The 21,756-nt window shown below is 40.6% G+C and overlaps 1 protein-coding gene across 4 annotated transcripts in view; it reads right to left on the bottom strand.

Annotated features, from left to right (window-relative positions):
- The window catches only part of EXOC2 (exocyst complex component 2), a 163,031-nt gene that overhangs the window by 126,353 nt on the left and 14,922 nt on the right, over window positions 1-21,756 (bottom strand). For 3 of the 4 annotated variants that reach the window (XM_028479273.2, XM_007101139.4, XM_028479271.2), the window contains exon 2: window positions 2,871-3,030. In XM_028479273.2, coding sequence (XP_028335074.1) covers window positions 2,871-2,988 — 118 coding nt within the window. In that variant the 5' untranslated portion in view covers window positions 2,989-3,030. Of the gene's footprint in view, window positions 1-2,870; window positions 3,031-3,476; window positions 3,584-21,756 lie in introns of those variants that run through there. The other variant, XM_007101140.4, reaches the window with a different exon arrangement.

The following is a 21,756-nucleotide window of genomic DNA, read 5'->3' as shown; positions in this document are numbered from 1 at the left end:
GAGGGATTCAAGTCATCTTTTGTTACAACTTAAAGCACTATTTAGTAAGAATGTTATATTAACCATAAAGGAATAAAAACAACTCCATTTTAAAGACGTTTATTGAAATAATTAATTTCAGAGATTTCCCTAAGACATCTATTACTATTTATTCATGTAAGGAATTCAGTTTTTCTAATGACAGCACTTCAAAGTTCCTTTAGGACCAAGTTTTCCATTGGCTTTTTAAATGTGTAATGACATTTACACATTTTTAAATGCATTCATAATTCAAAAGTATTTTTCAAAACGGGAGTGTTTGTTAGTTTTCTTGATACTCAATTTTTATTATGAAAAATTTAAGCCATTTAAGAGGTTGAAAGCACCCCCTGGAACTCCTCTCCATCTCCAAGGTAAGCCTGTGAAACACTTCAATACATACAGTGCTCAAATAATTTTTATGTACACATCAATCAGTCTATGTATTTTTTTATATAAATGGGAAATGTTTTAATTTATGAACTGTTTAGTTACAGATGGTATATATTTCAATATCACTCCAGGTCAATACATGACTTGATATTTTTAAATTTTACAATATCAAAAAGATTTTTGTGATTTAAATACTAACTTTAGAAAGGCAATAACGCAACCCAATGTCAGGACTTAATGTATTAAAGTTCCTAATATAAGTCCCCTGCTGGGGAGCTATCTTACGATTAAAACTGAGAAATGGGAGATTTCAGATATACATAAAACATATACATGTTAAAAACATGTATAAAAAACATGTAAAAACATGTATATAAAAACATGTATATGTTAAAAACATATACATGTTTTTAAGATTTTAAATCTTAAAATCTTAAAAACATGTTCAGATGAGCAAACATGTATGATATCCATGATAATGCAACTTTCGGAAAAAGCACCCGGAATAACAGTTTATTCATCTCGTTGTAGCTGCTATTGAGCTTCCTCAGATTTAATATCTGTTCTGTATTTTAACTAAAAAAGTTAATAATCACCATATAATTTAAAACATAGATTTAAACAGATCATTTTAAATGCATGGAAATTAAATAAGATCATACGATCTATTTCTTAAACATGTTTTGCTAGGAATAGGAAATCTGCTTCATGAAATGTAACATCTTTTTTTTTTTAAAGTAACTTGTAGAATTCCAAATAAAGTGTTTTTGTAGTATTTTACTTGGCTAGTGTAGATGTCACCGGAGTTATAAAAACGCTTAAATTATTGAGTAAGCTAAGTCTGCTTTTTTAAAACGTGGTTTCTTGGCAATACATGGGCAGGCTGAAAGCTGAACTAGCAGGTTTATAAAAGTCGTGCGCACTCAGTCAAACAGGAATCGCACTGCCTGAAGCTAAAGCGAGATCAGCATCCACACAGACGGGCAGCAGTCACGTGTGAGGACTCAGTGACTGCCAGTTAAACTGAACCTCCGTCTAGATGGTCTATTTCCATGAATTCTAGGGATTTTTCCACTTTGGATAAAGAACCACCTGGAATGAGCTTTGTCAAGAACCAAGACATAGGGTAAGAAAGACTACCTTCATAAGGATAATAAACTTAAGTTTTATTTACTGAAGAATCAAAAACTGTAGCTAGAGAAAACAGTATAAAATGAGACATAGTTAAGCAACACTAGTGAAAAAGAACGAGCTGGGGAGGGCAAGACTCAGTAATTAAACATGGTGCCCAGCTCTAATCAACTTTCTCTTTTCCAAGGGATTTCTGGATGGCCAAAAAACAACGTGTCAACCAGCAGCTATAATGCAAGAAAAACAAGCTCCAACTCATAATCTCTGTGTGGGAAATGAGAATACACATTCAGCAGCACATACTGAGGTGCCTCCCTTCCTTATTCTGAATGTATCTGCACACCCTCATGCAGAGTTCACATGAAAATAACCCAAACTGACCACACACTGATATTTATGGTTTGCTCTCTATCCTGGCAGTGCTTGACACTCATCTGTGTTTTAAAAAAAGCAATGATGAGGCTCCATCTTTAGAGACTGAGACTTAGCAGCTAAGGCAAGAGCATTTTTTTAAGTTCTAGAGAAGATGAAGACAAGCCAGGTGAGAACCACTGACAGACCAGAATAATGAAATAACCAGCAGGAAAGGGTCTCCCCCAGAAGAAGGGGGCACACTGCAAACCAAAATCAAAACACTTATGCAGTGCTAAGTGGACGCAGAGTGTACTATCGCTCGCGTCCTTGGGCTTAAAAAGATAAACAGCATAAACTGATCCTAAAAACTAAAATGTAGCTTGCTCTAAATATGTAAACATTAGGGGAGCCTAATGAAAACCATGGGTGGGCATGAGTTTGCAGAGAGCCTGTGGCTGTTAAGTCTGGAGGCTCGGTGGTCCCGCCCCAGTGGGCATCGGGTGCAGACAAGTGCCCACAGGTCCCAGAGTGTGGCCGGGCAGAGCGCACAGGCTCCTCTGGGTAGAGGGAGTTTAGATTTGGTTCCAAGAGCAATACGGAAAAGAAGAGGCCTAGTTCACCCGGCACTTGAGAAGAACAGACAGCCATATGAGGGGAGGCCAGAAGAGCTGGGCGGCTGTTTTGGCAGTCTTGGCAGGAGAGGCCGACCCCGAGGAAAGGAGGCAAACCTCGGCTGTGGGGGACTTTCTCAAGGACCAGGTGGAAGACAATACAGGCAAGATCTGACAAAATAATGATTTTAACAGAAAAATCAGAAAACCAAATCATTCTTTCATTTCTATTCAGATCATCCTGTACAGACCTCAGGGGTGTTTTTCTATCACCTTCACTATTTCAAAATAGTATATCTTGCCTCAGTTGCCCAACATAAAAATGCATTCACCATGAACACACAGCATCGTCCCTGCCCTTACCTATGAGGTCAGCTGAGCCAGTCCCCAGGTTTTCTCCCCTAATCGTGACCTTCGTCCACGGGATTCCTTCATTTGGAGAGATGCCTGTCACAAGGGGGGGTTGTCGTGATCGAGACATTCTGCTTGTTGAGGAAAGTAGAGGTCAAGCTACAGAAGTAATCTGTAGAAGAGAAAGGGAAAAAGGGTTAGTGCCAACTGAGACGAGCAGCAACTAGAAACGCCAGAACTAGACATTCAGTACCAAAACACAGCAGTATTCTGCAAACATACAGTGCTGGGTTTTTCAGCTGTCAGTTAGCCTGTCTGCCAACAATTGCTGCACATGAAGGTGACTAAGGACACTAGCTAGTACTGCGAGGGAGACATCAAGAACATAAACTGCTGATGCAAGGACAGACAGAACCTAAGGTCCCCCTGAGCTGCATGCCACCACCTGCTGCATCCAAAGTATATGCTGGAAGCTCCTGAAGGAGCACATTCTGAACTAATCAGATTCATAAAATTAAAGAACATCTCCATTCTCATAGGTGTACTGAATTTCATTTTATTTTTGTATTAGACTTAGTGTAGCAACTCTTTTAAATGTGCTGAAATCAATACACTCACATTTTCGACACGCAGACAGGAGCAGAGACTTGCTAACTGTCCCAGTACGGAGCCGGCAGAAGTGCAGCTTCTGAGTTCAGATGCCCTGCGCTCTAGTCCTGGCGCTCTAATTCCACTCCAAACCTCTGTTTTCATATGCGGACACTGCGGCCAGTGATAGAACCTTCCATAGGGCTACAACAAAGATCAGGTACATAATCCCAGCAGAGCAGACCACCTAGTGCACAGTAGGCAACCAGGAAATGAGAAAACCTCACTAATAAACCCACAGAACTCCTCAAGTGCTCAAGGCTTTAGATGCTCCAGAAGACAAGAGAAGGGTGGGTTCAGAGAAAAACAGCTGCTGGTTGTCTGTCTTTTCACAGAGGGAAGTTAGACAGTGGCCCCTGCCTTCACCCCACCGTCAGCCAGATCAGTTCAATCTCTCACGAAACCAAACAGAAGGGACCAGGACTGAGGGACAGACACCAGGCACAGAGAGGAGGGTGCCAACCCTCTCACCCAACTCCACTCTGTCCGGGTAACAAGAATCACTCTGGAGAAACTAAGGAACCCTGGAAAGAGAGAACCGAAGACTCTAACATGGAAGGGTCCTCCCAGAAAGGACTACTTGCAGCCACATCACCCAAGGAAAAGCATATACAGACCAACTCTGCCCATGCACAGACTAAACAAGCAGCTGTCACAACCTCATCCTAAAAGGCACAAGGACAAAGACTGTAAGGTGGTCAAGGAATACGTGAGCAAGAGATGAAAGTCAGATTAAAAAAAAAGATCCAGGGCTTCCCTGGTGGCACAGTGGTTAAGAAACCACCTGCCAATGCAAGGGACACGGGTTCAAGCCCTGGCCCGGAAAGATCCCACATGCCGCGGAGCAACTAAGCCCGTGCACCACAACTACTGAGCCTGCGCTCTACAGCCCGCAAGCCACAGCTACTGAGCCCACGTGCCATAACTACTGAAGCCCGCGTGCCTAGAGCCTGTGCTCCGCAACAAGAGAAGCCACGGCAATGAGGAGCCCATGCACCACAACGAAGAGCAGCCCCCACTCGCAGCAACTAGAGGAAGCCCGTGCACAGCAAGGAAGACCCAATGCAGCCAAAAATAAAAAAACAAATAAATTTTTAAAAAATAAAAAAAAGTTGTTAAAAAAAAGATCCAAAGGAAACAGAGATAAGGCTACGGGCTAAAGTGCTTCCCTGCAAATTACGTTGAAGTACTAATCCAGGACCTCAGAATGTGACTGTATTTAGAGATCGGGACTTTAAAGAGGTGGTTAAGGTAAACTGAGGTCACTAGGATGGGTGCTGATCCCACAGGACCAGTGTCCTTATACGACGAGGAGATGAGGACACAGACACACACAGAGGGACAACCACGTGAGGACACAGGGAGAAGGTGGCATCTCCAAGCCAAGTAGGGAGGCCTCAGGAGAAACCAGCCCTGCCAACACCTTGATCTTGGACTTCGAGCCCCCAGATCATGAGAAAACACATGTCTGTTGTTTCAGCCTATGGTACTTTGCTATGGCAGGCCCAGCAAATTAACACAGTGGATAACAGGAAACACACTCTCTCTCTCTCTCTCTCTCTCTCTCTCTCTCTCTCTCTCACACACACACACACACACACACACACACACACACACACACACACACACTTCAAAAGTACTGGAAACTCTGACCCCCAAATAAATATCTGCAGAAGGAGAAAACTCTTTTATGCCTAAAAGAACAGGATGCCATGAAAAGGAATCAATCCAAGAAAAACAGCTCTTGAAACTTTCAAAAGAGGCAAAAGAAAAAAGATGTATATTGTCCTGTTAATGTAAGAACTGACCGTTGGTTTAACCAGTGGTAATAAGGCTGCAAATAGGCAGATGTGTATCTGGGAAGAGGGGGAGGGAGTTTTAAATTTTATCCAGAAGTGACTATCCAGATATTGGCAGATTAGCCACAGAATCTGGAAACATGGAAGTGGGTGCTGGCAGAGTGAGCTAAATGAGTCTGGGCTGTGCTGGATAATAAAGAGGTGACAGACCTTTGTCCCTGGTTTCTGGGAGGGAGACTCAAAATCCAAGGAGTGTCTTGGCTCTTCATGAACCCTCAGTACCGTTCGTACATAGTGCTCATGACAGCCCAGTACCAGGACTGCCAAACCAGAGATAGCAACCCTGTGATTAGAGGGCTGGGGCTCTGAGCCAGGTGCCATCAGCTTGCCCTCCTCTGAGAAAGGGGAGGGGGCTGGAGGCTGAGTTCAATCATGCCTATGTAAACTCGTGTAACGCCAATTAAAACAGCAAAACAACAGCAGCAAAAAGTGAAGAACCACAGGAGGTTACCATTCATCTAATAAGCCAAATGAGGCAACCCAAGATTATCTTGAACTCCCCTCCCTCTCCATCACACCCCCTGAATCGAACAGAATCCCCTGGCAGAGTCCAAGGTCGACTGCTTTTCTCCCTGGATACTGAAGCCAGGCAGCTCCTAACTGGTCACTCTGCCCCTGTTATCCCTTCGCTGCAATCTCCCCTCAGCAAACACCGGAGTCAATTCTCCAAACTACAGATCTAATCATCATTCCTGATTCAAAAAAACATCTCCCCCACTGCTCAGTGGTCTCCAGTCCCCACGACATCCTTAGCATCTTATTAAAACCTGTCACCATCAGACTCTTCTACACCCCTAGGTCATCCTCAGTCATTTCCCTCACCCATCGGACACTAACCACACAAGCCCACTCACCTCTTAAGAACCACCAGGTACTTTTTATGCCTTCCTGATTTCATTTACCTTATTTCGACCAAATAGAAAGATTTTCCGAGTTTGTTAAATCCTTACCAATATTTCAAAGTCAAGCTTAAATGTTACCTTCTCTAACAAGTCTCCCTGATCCCTCCTCCTTCTATAACACTTCTGTTACATAAGTGTTACATCTGAGACACCAAGTCTGTATCTCCTCATTGAAAACACATAATATTTAATAAACTCTACTTTTCTAATACCTGTCATACAGTACCTGACACAAAATAAACATGCCAGATGACTGCTGACAGAAGTTGAATAAATGTTTTCTGAATGTTCATGGTATCAATGGAATACTGGAATTAAAATAGGACGAAGAGGTACAAGGGGTACAGAATAGGGATGGGGAGAGGTATTAGGTAGACTCATTAAAAAACAAAAAACAGTTTAAAAGACACTTGTATACAATAGCATCAAAAAGAATAAAATACTCAGGAATGAATTTTACAAAAGTGCAAAACCTGTACTTTGAAAATTATTTTAAAATGTTGAAAGAAATTAAAGACCTAAATAAACTAAAAGATGTGGACAGGAAGACTTAATATTGTTAAGATGGCAATACTACCCAGGGTTAGGGTTAGACCGTTTTCAAGGTCACACACCCAATTCGTTGTAAAACAGACCAGACCCTTGGTTTCCTGACTCACAGGAGTCTGATACGGCTCTTTCCTTTAGAGCATCCTGCATCTTGCTAGGTCATCTGTGTCTCTGATAGTCACATTCTAAGAACCTTAGGTGTTTCTTACATGGCTGGGGGCACTGGCTCATCCTGCTGTGAAAGAGAATTGAAATTAGAATACTTCTGGTCTCAAAATAAAAAAGGGGCACGCACGCACACATATACACACGCACACAATTAGGACAAGACACTTTCAATTTACTCCCAATTTTCCAAAACCCTTTTGAAGGCGTTTACAGAGGATCATAAATCTTACCTGTGTTATCCCCAAAGTTTGTCCAAGTAAAACAAAGTAATGTCTGGTAATAACAGGTAATGCCTGGGCCACTATGGAGGGTCATGAATCAAAAACTATAATCTATTTTCTTATTTATGATTGAAAAGTACAGCTCTGTTCCAGATATACACATCAAAGGCAGCTGAGGGGCTTCCCTAGTGGCGCAGTGGTTGCGTGTCCGCCTGCCGATGCAGGGGAACCGGGTTCGCGCCCCGGTCTGGGAGGATCCACCATGCCGCGGAGCGGCTGGGCCCGTGAGCCATGGCCGCTGAGCCTGCGCGTCCGGAGCCTGTGCTCCGCGACGGGAGAGGCCACAACAGAGGGAGGCCCGCATACCACAAAAAAAAAAAAAAAAAAAAAGGCAGCTGAAAATCCAGTGTTCATTATATTGGTTCATATGCAAAAATTAAATGGCATTTCCTCACCATGAAGCATCACCTACATATCCCCAAGCATGGACAAACCATTATCTCAGGAAGATCAGTGAGCCATTTAACTTACATATATAAGAATATCTACTTTTTACACTACAATGTCCACAACGCACACAACAGTACCTACCCACAAAATACGCACTCAGTAATTATCTGTGGAATGAATTCTGGAAAGAGATGTCTCTTTTCAACCCACCTCCACTTAGAAACATCCTGCATTATAGGTAACGTTCTTACATTTAAAATCACAAATAAATGAAATACATTATCATCACTCTCAGGAAAAAGTCTAAGCCTTAAGAAAAGAGAATTTAGTTTCTGAACATGTTCAGTTTCACAACTCATGCCGAATTAACAAGGGTATTTTTAAAGGAAAAGTTTCATCTAGAGTTGTCATTAAGTACCTATACATTTTCCTCACGAGGATTTTCCAAATGCAATAACGCAATAGTCTTTGAAATTCTGTCATAAGATCTTTCTTATATAAACACACTGAACAGAGGTTAACAAAAGTCTGACTTTCCTGTCATAAGCCTCATTTTTTAATGAAAACAATATCCAGCATTTACATTATACAGCCATATAAGATAATGAAAGAGGTAAGGAATAAAAAGTGAAAGAACCTACCCTAAAATTACACACCACTAGCTAATTTTATCTTCTGAAAGCGGAATGACAGAGACAGGAGGTAAAGGAGCTATTACTTACTCATGTAAGGAAAAGTGTTGCAGACACAGAATAAGCCATTTTTAAAGGCAATATCCTCGCCCAAGCACACTAATAATAAAGGATTAAATGATACAAATGGACAAATGATAAAGGCTGACAGCAGCAGAGTACTGTATTGGGAATTTCACATATATACATAGGTACACTTAGATAAGCTGCAAATTGTTACACACTGGCTCTTAGCCTAAGAACATACTCCATGCTTAAAACCTGTTAGGTACCAAACAGGGTTATAGATTTGCTAAAAAGGAATCATACAGAAATCTGTTGTGTTGCTAAACACTAATAATGAACTATAAGAGAAAGAAAGAAAATAATCCTATTTATAAACCACATCCAAAAGAACAAAATACCTAGGAAGAAACTTAACCAAGGAGGTGAAAGACCAATACTCTGAAAACTATAAAGCATTCATGAAGGAAACTGAAGATGATACAAAGAAATGGCAAGATATCCAGTGTTCATGGATATGTTCAGAAAGAATATTGTTAAAATGTCTGTACTACCCACAGCAATCTACAGCTTTAATGCCATTCCTATCAAATTATCCATGACATTTTTCACAGAACTAGAACAAGCAATCCTAAAATGTGTATGGGACCACAAAAGACCCCGAATAGCCAAAACAATCTTGAGAACGAAGACCAGAGATGGAGGAATCATGCTCCCTGACTTGAGACTATACTATAAAGCTATAGTAATCAAAATAGCATGGTACTGGCATAAAAACAGACACACATATCAACGGAACAGAATAGAGAGCCCAGAAATATACCCATGGTTATTTATGATAAAGGAGGCAAGACTGTAAGATGGGGGAAAGACAGCCTCTTCAATAAGTGGTGTCGGGAAAACTGGACAGTTACATGCAAATGAACGAAATTACAACATTTTCTCACACCATAAACAAAAACTCAAAATGGATTAAAGACCTAAATGTACGAAAACATAGGAAGTGCACTCTTTCACACTGGTCTTAGCAATATTTTTTTGCATCTGTCTTCTCAGGCAAGGGAAACAAAAGCAAAAATAAACAAATGGACTACATCAAACTGAGAAGCTCTTGCACAGCAAAGGAAACCATCGTCAAAACGAAAAGATGATCTACTGAATAGGAAAAGACATTTGCAAATAATATGTCTACTAAGGGGTTAATATCCAAAATATATTCGTACAACTTAATATCAAACAAACAACCTGAATAAAAACTGGGCAGAGGACCTGAATAGGCATCTTCCCAAAGAAAACATGCAGATGGCCAACAGGCACATGAAAAGATGCTCAACATCACTAATCACTGGAGAAATGCAAATCAAAACCACAATGGACATCACCTCACACCTGTCAAAATGCTGATCCTCAGAAAGACAGGAAGTAAGTGTTGGCAAGGATGTGGAGAAAAGGGAACCCTCACGCACGGCTGGTGGGAATGTAAATTGGTGCAGACACTATGGAAAACAGTATAGACGTTCCTCAAAAAAATTAAAAATAGAACTACCATATGGTCTAGCAATTCCACCCCTGGGTATATATCTGAAGGAAACAAAAACAGTAATTCAAAAAGATACATGCACCCCAATGTTCATGGAACTTTATTTACAATAGCCAAGATATGGAAGCAACCCAAGTGTACATCAACAAATGAACAGATAAACAAGATGTGGTACATATATACAATGGAATACCACTCAGCCATTAAAAAGAATAAAATTTTGCCATTTGCAACAATATGGATGGACCCGAATGGTATTATGCTTAGTGAAAACAGTCAGACAAAGAAAGACAAATACTGTATGTTTTCACTTATATGTGGGATCTAACAAATAAAGCAAATGAACAAATATAACAAAACAGAAACAGACTCACAGATACAGAGAACAAACCAGTGCTTACCAGCAGGGAGCGGGGGAGGGGATGGGTCAAATAGGGGATGGGGATTAAGAGGTACAAACTACTAGGTATAAAAGAAATAAGTCACAAGGATGTAATGTACAGAACAGAAAATATAGGAGTATTTTGTAATAACTTTACATGGAGTACAATCTATAAATACCGAATCACTATGTTGTACACCTGAAAATAGTATAATACTGTAAGACAATTATACTTTAACCTAAAAAATAAAAAAAAATTTAAAAAGCAATCATAATTCTGACATGTCTCCAGACTCATGTTAATGTATCAAGAACTTTTCAACTACCTGGACCTGAATGGGAATAAACAGGACTAAGAGGACCCTTTTAGGAATTAACCAGGTAATAGACACTTGTCTGATTTCTTTTGATGCTGGTGTGGTGTTGATATATTTACAGTGAATAAACATACACTTAAGAATGATTTTTTTTTTTTTTAGCTAACGGAATAAAAATATATCAGTTATCATATGAATTGTAGGTCTAGTTTATAGCAAATTATATTTAGTGGGACAATAAAAACTACTCTGAAACATTTCTGGATATAAGGAAGCACTTTTTCTTTTCAATGTTAATTTTTAAATTTATTTATACAGTCGTGATTTTACCCTTAAAAAAATAATAATTCTTAAGAGAACCAAGGAAAGAAAATGGATCTGCATTAAGAAAGTTAAGTTTTTTTCAGTTTCTCTAGGTAGACTGAAAAAAAAAAAGAGAGAGAGAGGGAGAACAGAGTGGTAGGTGCAAGGGTCAGTAAATCATGACAAGAGAATAAAGCTTTATGTGAAGGGACCAATGAACTGTCCCAATGGCAGGTACAACCCAGAGACTTTTAGAATGGGAGCACTAACACTTTCGATTGGCTGTGCTTTTTTTCCCTCTCCCACTCATACTCCCAAACTTTTAATACATTCTCCTGCTCACACAGCATGTATACTGGCCAGTGCCTTTTAATAAGGAACAGAGCAGGTAGCTGGAGAAGGTAGAGCTGAGGTTGGCAACGCAGCAGAACCTGATGTTAAAGCTAGAAGAGCCCGAGTCTAAGAGAATTCTCCAAAACTTTCCAGATATCTGGAGGGATGCTGGGCTCTCTACCCAATGTGTGATGGATAGGTGATCCAACTAACATTTATTCATGTTATTTTTTAAATTAATAAGCTTTATTTTTAAAGCAGCCTTAGGTTTACAGCAAAATTAGGCCAAGAGTACAGAGTCCCCAGATACCCACTGCACATCCCTCCCCCCCACCACACACACACAACCTCCCTTATGATGGACACCCTACCCCACACTGGTATATCTACCACAATTCATGAACCTACATTACACAGCAGTGTCACCCAAAGTCCATGGTTTACATTAGGGTTCATTCTTGGTGTTGTACATTCTGCAGGTTTTCACGAAGGTATAATGACACATATCTACCACTGCAATATTTAATGTTAAATTTTAAAGGACACATTAATACCAGTTGAATGACTCAGTCATATCCCATTGCATGACGTCCAGGCACCACATTCCGCATCTTCCTTTGAGCAGCCAGACAAGGTAAGTCTTATCAGCTCTCCTGCCTCCAAGAGGAAGCTGAGGCTCAGAGAAGTAAACTGACTTTTTGGAGCTCAGACAGCACGTGAGGGGCGGAGCTGGATACACTTCCTGACTCCAACATGCCCACTCTTGACCTGATTTTGTGCTACCTCCTAGAGCGTCTGTACTTGTGGAACTAGGACCAGGTGAGATATTTTGTTTTGTTTCACTGAGGTACTAATAAGCAAGGCTAATGTTTTGGCGGGAGCTTCACGTGCTTAGTACCTCAATAAGGAAGCACTTTAATACTACATTTTGTCAATGATTTATATTCTGTAGACACAATGAAAATAAAAGCATGAGTGTTTTCTTGCTTCTCAGCAGTGTTTCTCTAAAAGAAAGAACTGGAAGAAGCTGAAATAATTTCTAAACTTGATGCGTTGATTTTTTTAATGTGAGGTTTTGCTTTACCACGGAATTATCATTTTGTGGCAAATACATTCCTTCCTATCTATACAAACAAAGGACATCTTCACTCAAGGACAATAATTCCCTTCAAAAAGGTTTCAGAATTTCACTTTAAATTTTATCTTTTTAGATAAGTAATAGATTCACACGGTAATCTAGATATATTTTAATAAACAGAAGTATATCCAAGCTGTAAGTCGCTGAATGAAGCCTTGTTAGAACAACCTCAAAAACTTAACATCTGTGAATAGTCTGGAGATCTAGGTTCTAAGCTGGGCTCTGGCATTAACAACTAAAAGCCCTTGGTTCCTCTTATGTGCTCTGAAACAGTTTTCTCATCTGTATATAAGGTGGCTGGATGAGATTATTCCTAAGGCCACTTTTTAGTTCTCGATTCTCTGAGAGTCTTACTTATAGGACAAAGCTTTGAAATTCAGTTACTAATATTAAGACTATAGAAACTGGCCTCCCTAGCTTTTCACAATTAAACTAAACTATGATAAAAGCATGCTGTTATTCATTTTAAAATTCCTGTATTTATTATAAAACATTTTTGATATACCATTAGAAGAATCTGAATTTTTAAAATCTTATATTTGAATATTAGATAAGGTATTAGATAGCCTAATTATCCCTTTCATTTTCGAAAGTTATATTGCAAAGACTAGGCTACAAAGCTTTTACAGATACTTTTAAAAAATAAATTATTAAAAGTAAACCATTATAGTCACCAGATTTAAAATACACAATTATTTATTTTAAAAAACAAACCACAGGTTTTTTTCATTTCCCCAGTTTTATTAAAGGAGAAACAGAGAAAAAGAGAGATGAACAGACAGACGGAGGGGAGAGGGAATGCAACATTTAGGTAAAAAGAGAGACTTTTACTATGGCTTAGAAATTCTCATTAAATAAACCAAAGAAAAATGTGGAAAAGATACTAGAAACAAGCATGATAAGTCATTTCTGTGTGACGGCACAATTTTTTAAAAAATCTGCATATCTTATATGTTTCTGTGTTAAAGATTTGTTTTGCATTTATTTTATTTTTTTTTAAACTAAAAATTTATTGACTATCTACTAACCTTACATCACAAGGCATTATGTCATAAGGAGGGTTTGTATATGGAGAAAAATACAATCGTTAAAATAAATTGTTTTGCATTTTTGTCTTGCATTTAAAGTCTACAAAAATGCCGATGAGGTCAAGGATTTTAAAATGTTAAAAGCAGTTTTTAAAAAAAATCTTCACAAACAGCTTTGAAAATATTCACCAAGCACTTTTGTATAACTCAGAAGTCAGAAAGTAAACAGCTTCACAAAGCTTAAACTATAACTCTGAAATGGTTATGTATTATTAATTTTAAGACACTACTTTTGAAATACTTCTGAAAACAACTGTTTAACCGTCCGGTATTATAACCCTTAGAGTACTACTGAATCAGAATCTATTCAAAACCGAAAGAGACTGCAGGAGCCAGAGTTCCTGTGACTTGCCTAGGTCTTTTGTTTCTGTGTTCTTTCCACAACACCATGAATGGAATTCAGAAATCAGCAAAACAAAATAAAATAACAAAGTATTTTTATCACCAAATCTAGTAGGAAATTATTCATTACTGATGGAAATACAGTCATGGGAATTTACTGAGTCGGCAAAAATAAAGGCTGCCAAGTTAGTGGTTTATCTTATTGCATGAGCCATTAAAGAACGAAAATTCAACGTGAAAGAATATGAACATCCCTTCTTTATGAGATTTTAACTCACTGTACTAGCCCTTTATAACCCCTTCTTCCTCTTCTCAAAATAAAGAAGCAGTAAGAATTATTTTCTAAATGGAATACTGGAATACTACGGGGAAAAAGATGGAAACTTGGTTTATATAGAAGTTATCTTGGTCCACATCAACTTGACTATTTCTTCGAATCCTTGTGAGAATAAGAAGCATTATTAGCAAGCCTCACAAATAACCAATTCAAACTTTGTAGATGATAAATCTAAACCCATGAATATACACTAACATACTTTGACGAAATACACACAGCTTGACAAGGACTATGTAACACATGAAATGCTAAACACCTTCTATGTTTCAGGTATCATATTGAGCTCTCTAAATTAAGAAAAATCCCTCAGAAAATGTTTATATTTCTTTTTTTTAAAAGTGAAGTTCCCATTTTACACAGTAGCGTTTTATAATAAAATACTGACCAAATTGTTTCAGGATTCAAAATTATTTTTATTTATTTTGTTACAATCCTTTTTCCCGCCCCCAAAAAAAGAGTGGAGTTAGAAAAGCTTTATCTTTTCTTTTTTTTTTTTTTGGGCCTCACTGTTGTGGCCTCTCCCGTTGCGGAGCACAGGCTCCGGACACGCAGGCTCAGCGGCCATGGCTCACGGGGCCAGCCGCTCCGCGGCATGTGGGGTCTTCCCGGACCGGGGCACGAACCCGTGTCCCCTGCATCGGCAGGCGGACTCTCAACCACTGCGCCACCAGGGAAGCCCTGAAAAGCTTTTTCTTGTTGGCACCTTAAAAAGCAAGAAAAAACTGACAGCGAACATAAAAATCAACTATCCAACTCTCTTAACCAATGATTTTTCGTGAAAGCGTTACAAAGGAAGAGGCTCAACAAAAGGTACACCTGTATAAGCCAGTAAGGGTGCAGACTTTCAACCCAATTAGCTCAGGGTCTGTGTCCGTTTTGAAAAGCCCATAAGCTTTATGAAAAACAAAACCAGGCCAAGACGGCAGAGTAGGAAGACCCTGACCTCACCCCCACCAAAGGGCCCAAGAAACTGCAACTACATACAGAGAAACTATTGATGGGAAAACCGGAAGACTAGCAGAAAAGATCTTCTGTAACCAAAAACATAGAGAAGGAACCACACAAGACAGGTAGGAGGAGTGTAGATGTGGTGCAGTTAAGACCCACAGAATGGGGTCCCCAGGTGGGTGACTCACAAACAGGAGGGCAATCACAACTTCAGAGGTTCTCCCCAAGGAGAGTGTGGTCCAAGCCCCAGGTCGGGCTCCCAGCCTGGCGGTGCTACACCAGGAAGACGCCAGAGCCCCCAGGTCGTTTGGCTTTATGATCATGGGGGTTACTTTTGGGACTGCCAGAGGGCTGTGGGAAATACAGACTCCACTCTCAAAGGGCGCACACAGCATCTCACAAGGACCCTGGATCAGACCCGCCTGCTGATCTTGGAGAAACTCCCAGAGAGGGAGGAGGCAGGTGGAGCTCACCCTGGGACCACGGACCCTGGAGCCACAGACCCTGGGGCCACAGACGCTGGCGGCGGCCGTGTGGGGGAGCTCGTTCTGTCAGGAGGACACTGGTGCTGGCAAGGGCCATTTTGGAACCCGTCCTCTAGCTCATTAGTGTGGACCTGGCACCGCCCACCAGCCTATGGGCACCAGTCCTGAGTGGCCTCAGGCCAAGCAACTAGCTGGGCAGGGACACAATCCCGCCCACCAGCAGGCCTGCTGCCTTAATACCCCCTGACCCCCAAGCCATCCCAGGACCCGGCCCTGTTCACCAGAGTCCAGGACCCAGCCTCACCCACCAGTGGACGGGCACCAGCCCTGGGACCCCATGGGCCCCAACTCCAGCCACTAGAGAGCGGACACAAGCTCCAGGACCACCAGCCTGCCGTGTCAGGACCCAGCCCACCCACTAGCAGGCCAGCACCAGCCCCAGAACCCCCTGGGCCCCAGCCCTGCCCACTGCAGGCCAACAGCAACTTTGGAATACCCTGGACCCTGCAGCCAGCCATGTCAGTAACCGGTCCCACCCACTGCTGAGGGGACATCAGCTCAAGGACCCCCCCAGGACCCTGCAGAAGACACTCAGGAACCTGGCTCTGCCCACCAGTGAGCTGGCACTAGCCCCAGAACCTCCTGGGCCTTGTCCGTACCCATCAGCAGGGCAACACCAGCTCTGAGACATCCTGGACTCCTCGGCCTCAATCCTCACCTTCCCTGCTCCTCCTCCTCCCTTGAAAGGAGCTTCGGGGTTCCCGCCTGGATTGAGAAAAGGACACGCACGTCCATCGCAGAAACCCGTGAACAGTCCAACTGCACGAAGGGATTAAAAACCATCCCTCAGCGCAAGGAGCCACCTTCACCCTTAAGAGCAGGCGTCCTCACACAGCCGCCTCAGTCAGGACACCCGTGGCGCTGAGGCCACAGGTCCTCCGTGTACCAGGGCACCTAGCTGTGTGCTCTGCAGCCTCATCTACAGGTGTCACAGGTGCCGTGTACTCTGCAGTGTCACCTAACACGTAAACGACACAAGGGACACCTTACCATGTTTGTAAATACAAATCTACACCAGTTTCAGGCTCCTTAGTATTCCACTGTATGGACGTATAATTAAAGTAGCATTGAGATGGCTTCCAATTTTTTCCTATTGGACCATGACCATGGACACTTGACTGCAAAAGATTTTTGCACATTTACCCAATTATTTCCTTTCATTACATTCAAAGAGGGATCGCTGGCCAAAGGATGTACATTTAAGAGCCTAACGTGAAAACCACACTAGCCTGCAGTGCTATCAGCACACCTCCCACCAGCAATGGCGGGTGTCAGAACCTGTTTAATCTGCAGTGATCTGACAGGCAAAACAAAATAAATGGTTTCAACTTGCACTGTGTGTAAATTCCATTTTTTTTCATCGAAACCTTTGCATCTTTTTATTAGGCTTAATTTCCTTAACTGTAAGATCTCTAGTGGGAATGTTCACCCTGTGTCCACTGTCCCCACTGTCCAAGTCTCCCCAGTTATCACTGTCTTTTCACATTGGTTACGGTGCTCTCGGGCCTCGGGAAATTTTGAGTCTTTTAACATCAAACCCATTGACCTTTTCTTCGCCACTCTAGAGTCACGCATTCAAAGTCATGTTCCTGGTACTTTAATGCTGGTTTAATCTTTACGATTATTTACCTCATTTGGAATCTATTTTGGAGTACTGAGAATAGCTGGTCGACCACAATACCATCTCACTGAATAACCCACTGTTTTCTCCACTGATCTGAAATGCCACTTTTATCTCTGACAAAAATTCTCATTTTGAGTCTGTTTCTGGACCCTCTATATTTCACCCCACTGATTTATTTTGCGCTTATGGCATAACTTAATTTTATATTATAATCAATTATCTGATAGGACAATTAATCTTTAACAAGTTCTCTCAGCCATCTCTCAGAGATATTGGTCCAGACGAACTCTAAAATATTTTGATTCTAAAACTAACCCTACTAGAATTCTGATGGGAATTATCACCACCCTGACATACTCTAGTTATACTTTTTTGTCTATCTCTACTGACTAGAGTATAAGTTCCAGTAGGGAAGGGGTTTTTGTCTGTCCACACACTGCTGTACACCCAGAATTTAGAACAGTATGTCATACAACTGATGCTTAACATATATTCGTTAAATGAACAAATGTATCAATTACACAGAATTTCTGGATAATTTCAGGACATTTAAAATAGCTACAACGTTGAATCTTCCCACTTACTCATTTTTTATGACTGTCAATAAACTATTCAGCTCTGTTCACAGGGAGAGTTCATGTAATTTATCTGAAACCAACTTGCTGAGCCTCTCTCAACTGAAATCATTTCCCAAAAGACCTTCTATGTTTTCTCTGCAGAAAATTTCATCACCTTCAAATACTGTAACAGCCTTGGCTGTTACTCTTCACAATTTGTGTCCCTTATTTCAGTTGCCTTATCACATTTGCTGTAACATCCCAACCAGTGCGAACTGTGGTATTCGCAAGCACAGGTGTGACCGTAGCAGGCAAGCCTCTAGAGCAACGCTTCTCCACCTGTTTGCCATCCTACTCCAGGAGGAGCCTTTCTATTTAGGTCTTTTTCCCAGTCACCCCCAAGAAGTTTCAGTATCATAATGTAAAACCTGTATTAGGTACTGTATGTCTGTCTGCACTTTATACATAAAGGTTAAGATGTTTTTGTCCCGTCAAGAGCTAATTTTCAGCTATTGCTCCTGTTGAGAATACATGCTCTAGCATTTCACCACTAAGATGTCTGCTATTGATATTATGTAGTTATCTTACAGAAAATATTCTTATTTACTGAAAGTCTATTTTTTAAATCAGAAATGAAGTTTTAATTTTATCAAATATTTTTTCAGCATCTTTCAAGATATTTTTTTTTTTACTTATTAATGCAGTGAATTGAAATAATTTTCCTATTAATGAATTAGTGGGCATTCCAGGAATAAACATTACTTGGTTCCATTTTACTAGTCCTTTAGGTATTCCTGGATTTGATTTGCTAATACTTTATTTAGGAGTTCTACGTCTTTAATCTTATTTACACTTAGTCAGAAATTATCTTCTCTTTTACTCCATTGCCTGTTTGCTGTAGTAGCAGGAAGCACTCAGCAGTTTACAAATATTATTAAGCATTTACTGTATCCAGAGTGCTACTGCTACGTTACAGAAAGAATCTGAAGTTTTCGATAATTGTCATCTTATAAATAGTACAGGAATATTGTTCCTTGTAGGTTTCCTGTTACTGGCCTATAAAACCATCTCACTCTAGTACCACACCGGGTATGATTATTTGGGAATTTGCTTAATGATTATGGGTATGTATTTTATAAATCTTCAGACAATTTTAGTATATTTTTCAGAAAGTCAGGTATTTTGTTCTGATTTTCAAGTTTGATATCATACTATTTTCTTCCATAGCTATCATTTTATTACTTTTTTCATTGTCTTGAGTATCTGTAAATATCTTTTTCATGGTTAGACTGGTCAATGTTTTGTTTTAATGACCTTTTATAATAACAGTCCTTGATGTAAGCTAGAAATTCTACCTTCTTTTTCAGAAGCACTGTTACTAATTCATTACTGACAGCTTCAACATGTATTAATTCCTCTTCCTTGCATTTTATTTTGCTTTTCTTTTTCTATCTGTCTGGACTGAACACTTAGTTCATTTGTTCTAATCCAATATAATCCTTACTCTTGGTCCCCTCCTCCAAGGGTAAGGCTTTTTTCCTCTAGCTTACTTCAAGATTTCCTCTTTTTGATTTTCTGCAGTTTGAATATAATACGATTAGAGGCAGATTTTCTAGTACTGATCCTACTTGATATTCTCCGAGCTTCCTGGATCTGCCGTTTGTTGTCTAGTATTAACATTGGAAAACTCTCAGTCATTACTGCTTCACATCATTTCCACAGAGAGGGGGAAAATGGAGACTCACCCACCCTGTCCCCCAGAGTCCCCCCTGACACCCCATGATCATCCCCCTACCCTGTCCTCCACCTTGCCCCCTAAACTGTACACTGAATAAGAAAAAACAAAAAAAAATTTATAGAGGAAAAAAAGGGAAAAGAAAACACAAAAATCACAAAAAGGAAAGAAGCCACCTGTGGTCCAAGTCCCTCTCACCAAGCATCAGCTCCCTAGGTAAAAGATCCAAGACCCTTACACAGGAGCTTGGAGCTTCCTAACGGCGGTTCCTTAAGCAAGAAATGAGCCAATAGTGGCTGGAGATAATCCGCAGTGATTTTCTCACTTTTTGGTCACAAGAACCCTTTACACTTTTTTAAAAATAAGAGAGGGGGGACCCCAAAGGGCTTTTTGTTTATATAAGTGACAGCAATTAACAGTTACTTTATTAGAAATTAAAACCTATAGGATGCTTCAGTGGCTTTTTTATTTCTAGTGTGAAAAGCTGTAGTAATTTTTGTCTTTAAGAAGCTCATAATGTCTACACTTAAAACCATTCAACTCCTTTTTCTTCAAACTCTAAATGATTGGTCTCAAAGTGATGCCACGGCTTAACTGGCAGGATGATCCTCTAAAACAATTGTTCTGAAAAGTATGCAAGACCAAGAGAACACTTAAACAAATTGGTTAAAAAAAATGACATGTGGGGGCATATATACACACATATATATATATTTAGCTAACTATTTGCCATTTTAGAATACTTACCGCCAGAAACTTTTTCTATAAATTTAAAATCATTTTTTATATATCCATTTGTATATGTATACATATTACGCATATTTATATAATTTATGTATAAATATGTACACACACACACACACAAATACATACGTAACACAATATATAAAGCTTCCATGGGACAGTTTCCTGACCAGATGTTCAGAAGAGCTACAGCTTGCCTATCAAGTGACCTTTCCTGGACAAGACCCTATTGTGAAGAGAGAGAAAAACCTACTCAACCGACACAAGCCTAGCACAGAAAGCTCCTAGTGAACAGGTAAGCCTGGTTCTGACCTTGGAGGCCTACAATCTGGGCCACACTGGGGGGCTGCCATCCTCCAGCAGCGACGCCAGGCCAGCACCACTGTCCCTCCTGCCCCCAGAGCCAAGGACAGCCTGCAGGTACAGATGCAGGGAAACAGGTCGACCACCTCAGCCAGCTGTGCTTGAAGAGTATCAGCTTCCTCAAAAACACCCTCAAGGCCTAGAAAGGGCCCCCAAACCTGGCAAGAAATGACAGACTCTTGCTTCCTGCGATGGATCCAATGGAAATTCAAGCTCTGGGCTGGTAATTTATATGATCACTTTCAACTTTTGCCAATAAAAAAATATAATTTCTAGGGCTTCCCTGGTGGCGCAGAGGTTGAGAGTCCGCCTGCCGATGCAGGGGACACAGGTTCGTGCCCCGGTCCGGGAAGATCCCACATGCCGCGGAGCGGTTGGGCCCGTGAGCCATGGCCGCTGGGCCTGCGCGTCCGGAGCCTGTGCTCCGCAACGGGAGAGGCCACGACAGTGAGAGGTCCGCGTACCGCAAAAAAAAACAATAATAATTTCTTTCTTTAAAAAATTAATAATTATATAATCTATATATTTACAACTGTGTTACTATATATAATTTTTATAAATATTATGATTTTAGAATGTATAGAAGAAGTTTAGTTTTCTAAAATGCTCAGTAGTTTTATTAATAATGGTAAGACTATCAGAGAGTAAACAGCTTGTCCAAAGTCACAGCTAGTGAGTGGCAGAGCTGGGACTCAGAACCAGCCCTCAGAGCCATGTTATTCTGATTCTCCATGTGGTTTTTCTTTTCTTTTCTTTTTACTTTTTATTATGGAAATTTTAAACACACATACAAGAAGAGAGACCAGCATAATGAACCTCCATGTTCCCATTTTGTCTCTTTTTCAACTACATCTCCTCCTCAACACATTTTTATGTTGTTTTTGAGGGAGTATTTTAAAGCAAATCACAGATATCATACCACGTCATCCATAAATATTTCAGTTTGTGTCTCTATAAAGGACTTTGTACTCAGCCCAAGTCCAACTGTTCTATATTGTCTCAAAAATTATTTGTGACAGGGCCTTCCCTGCTGGCGCAGTGGATGAGACTCTGCACTCCCAACGCAGGGGGCCTGGGTTTGATCCCTGGTCAGCGAACTAGATCCCACAT

This window comes from Physeter macrocephalus, chromosome 18 (assembly GCF_002837175.3).
Source record: "Physeter macrocephalus isolate SW-GA chromosome 18, ASM283717v5, whole genome shotgun sequence".
Lineage (NCBI taxonomy): Eukaryota > Metazoa > Chordata > Mammalia > Artiodactyla > Physeteridae > Physeter > Physeter macrocephalus.
This window is presented reverse-complemented; position numbering and strand designations above follow the sequence as displayed.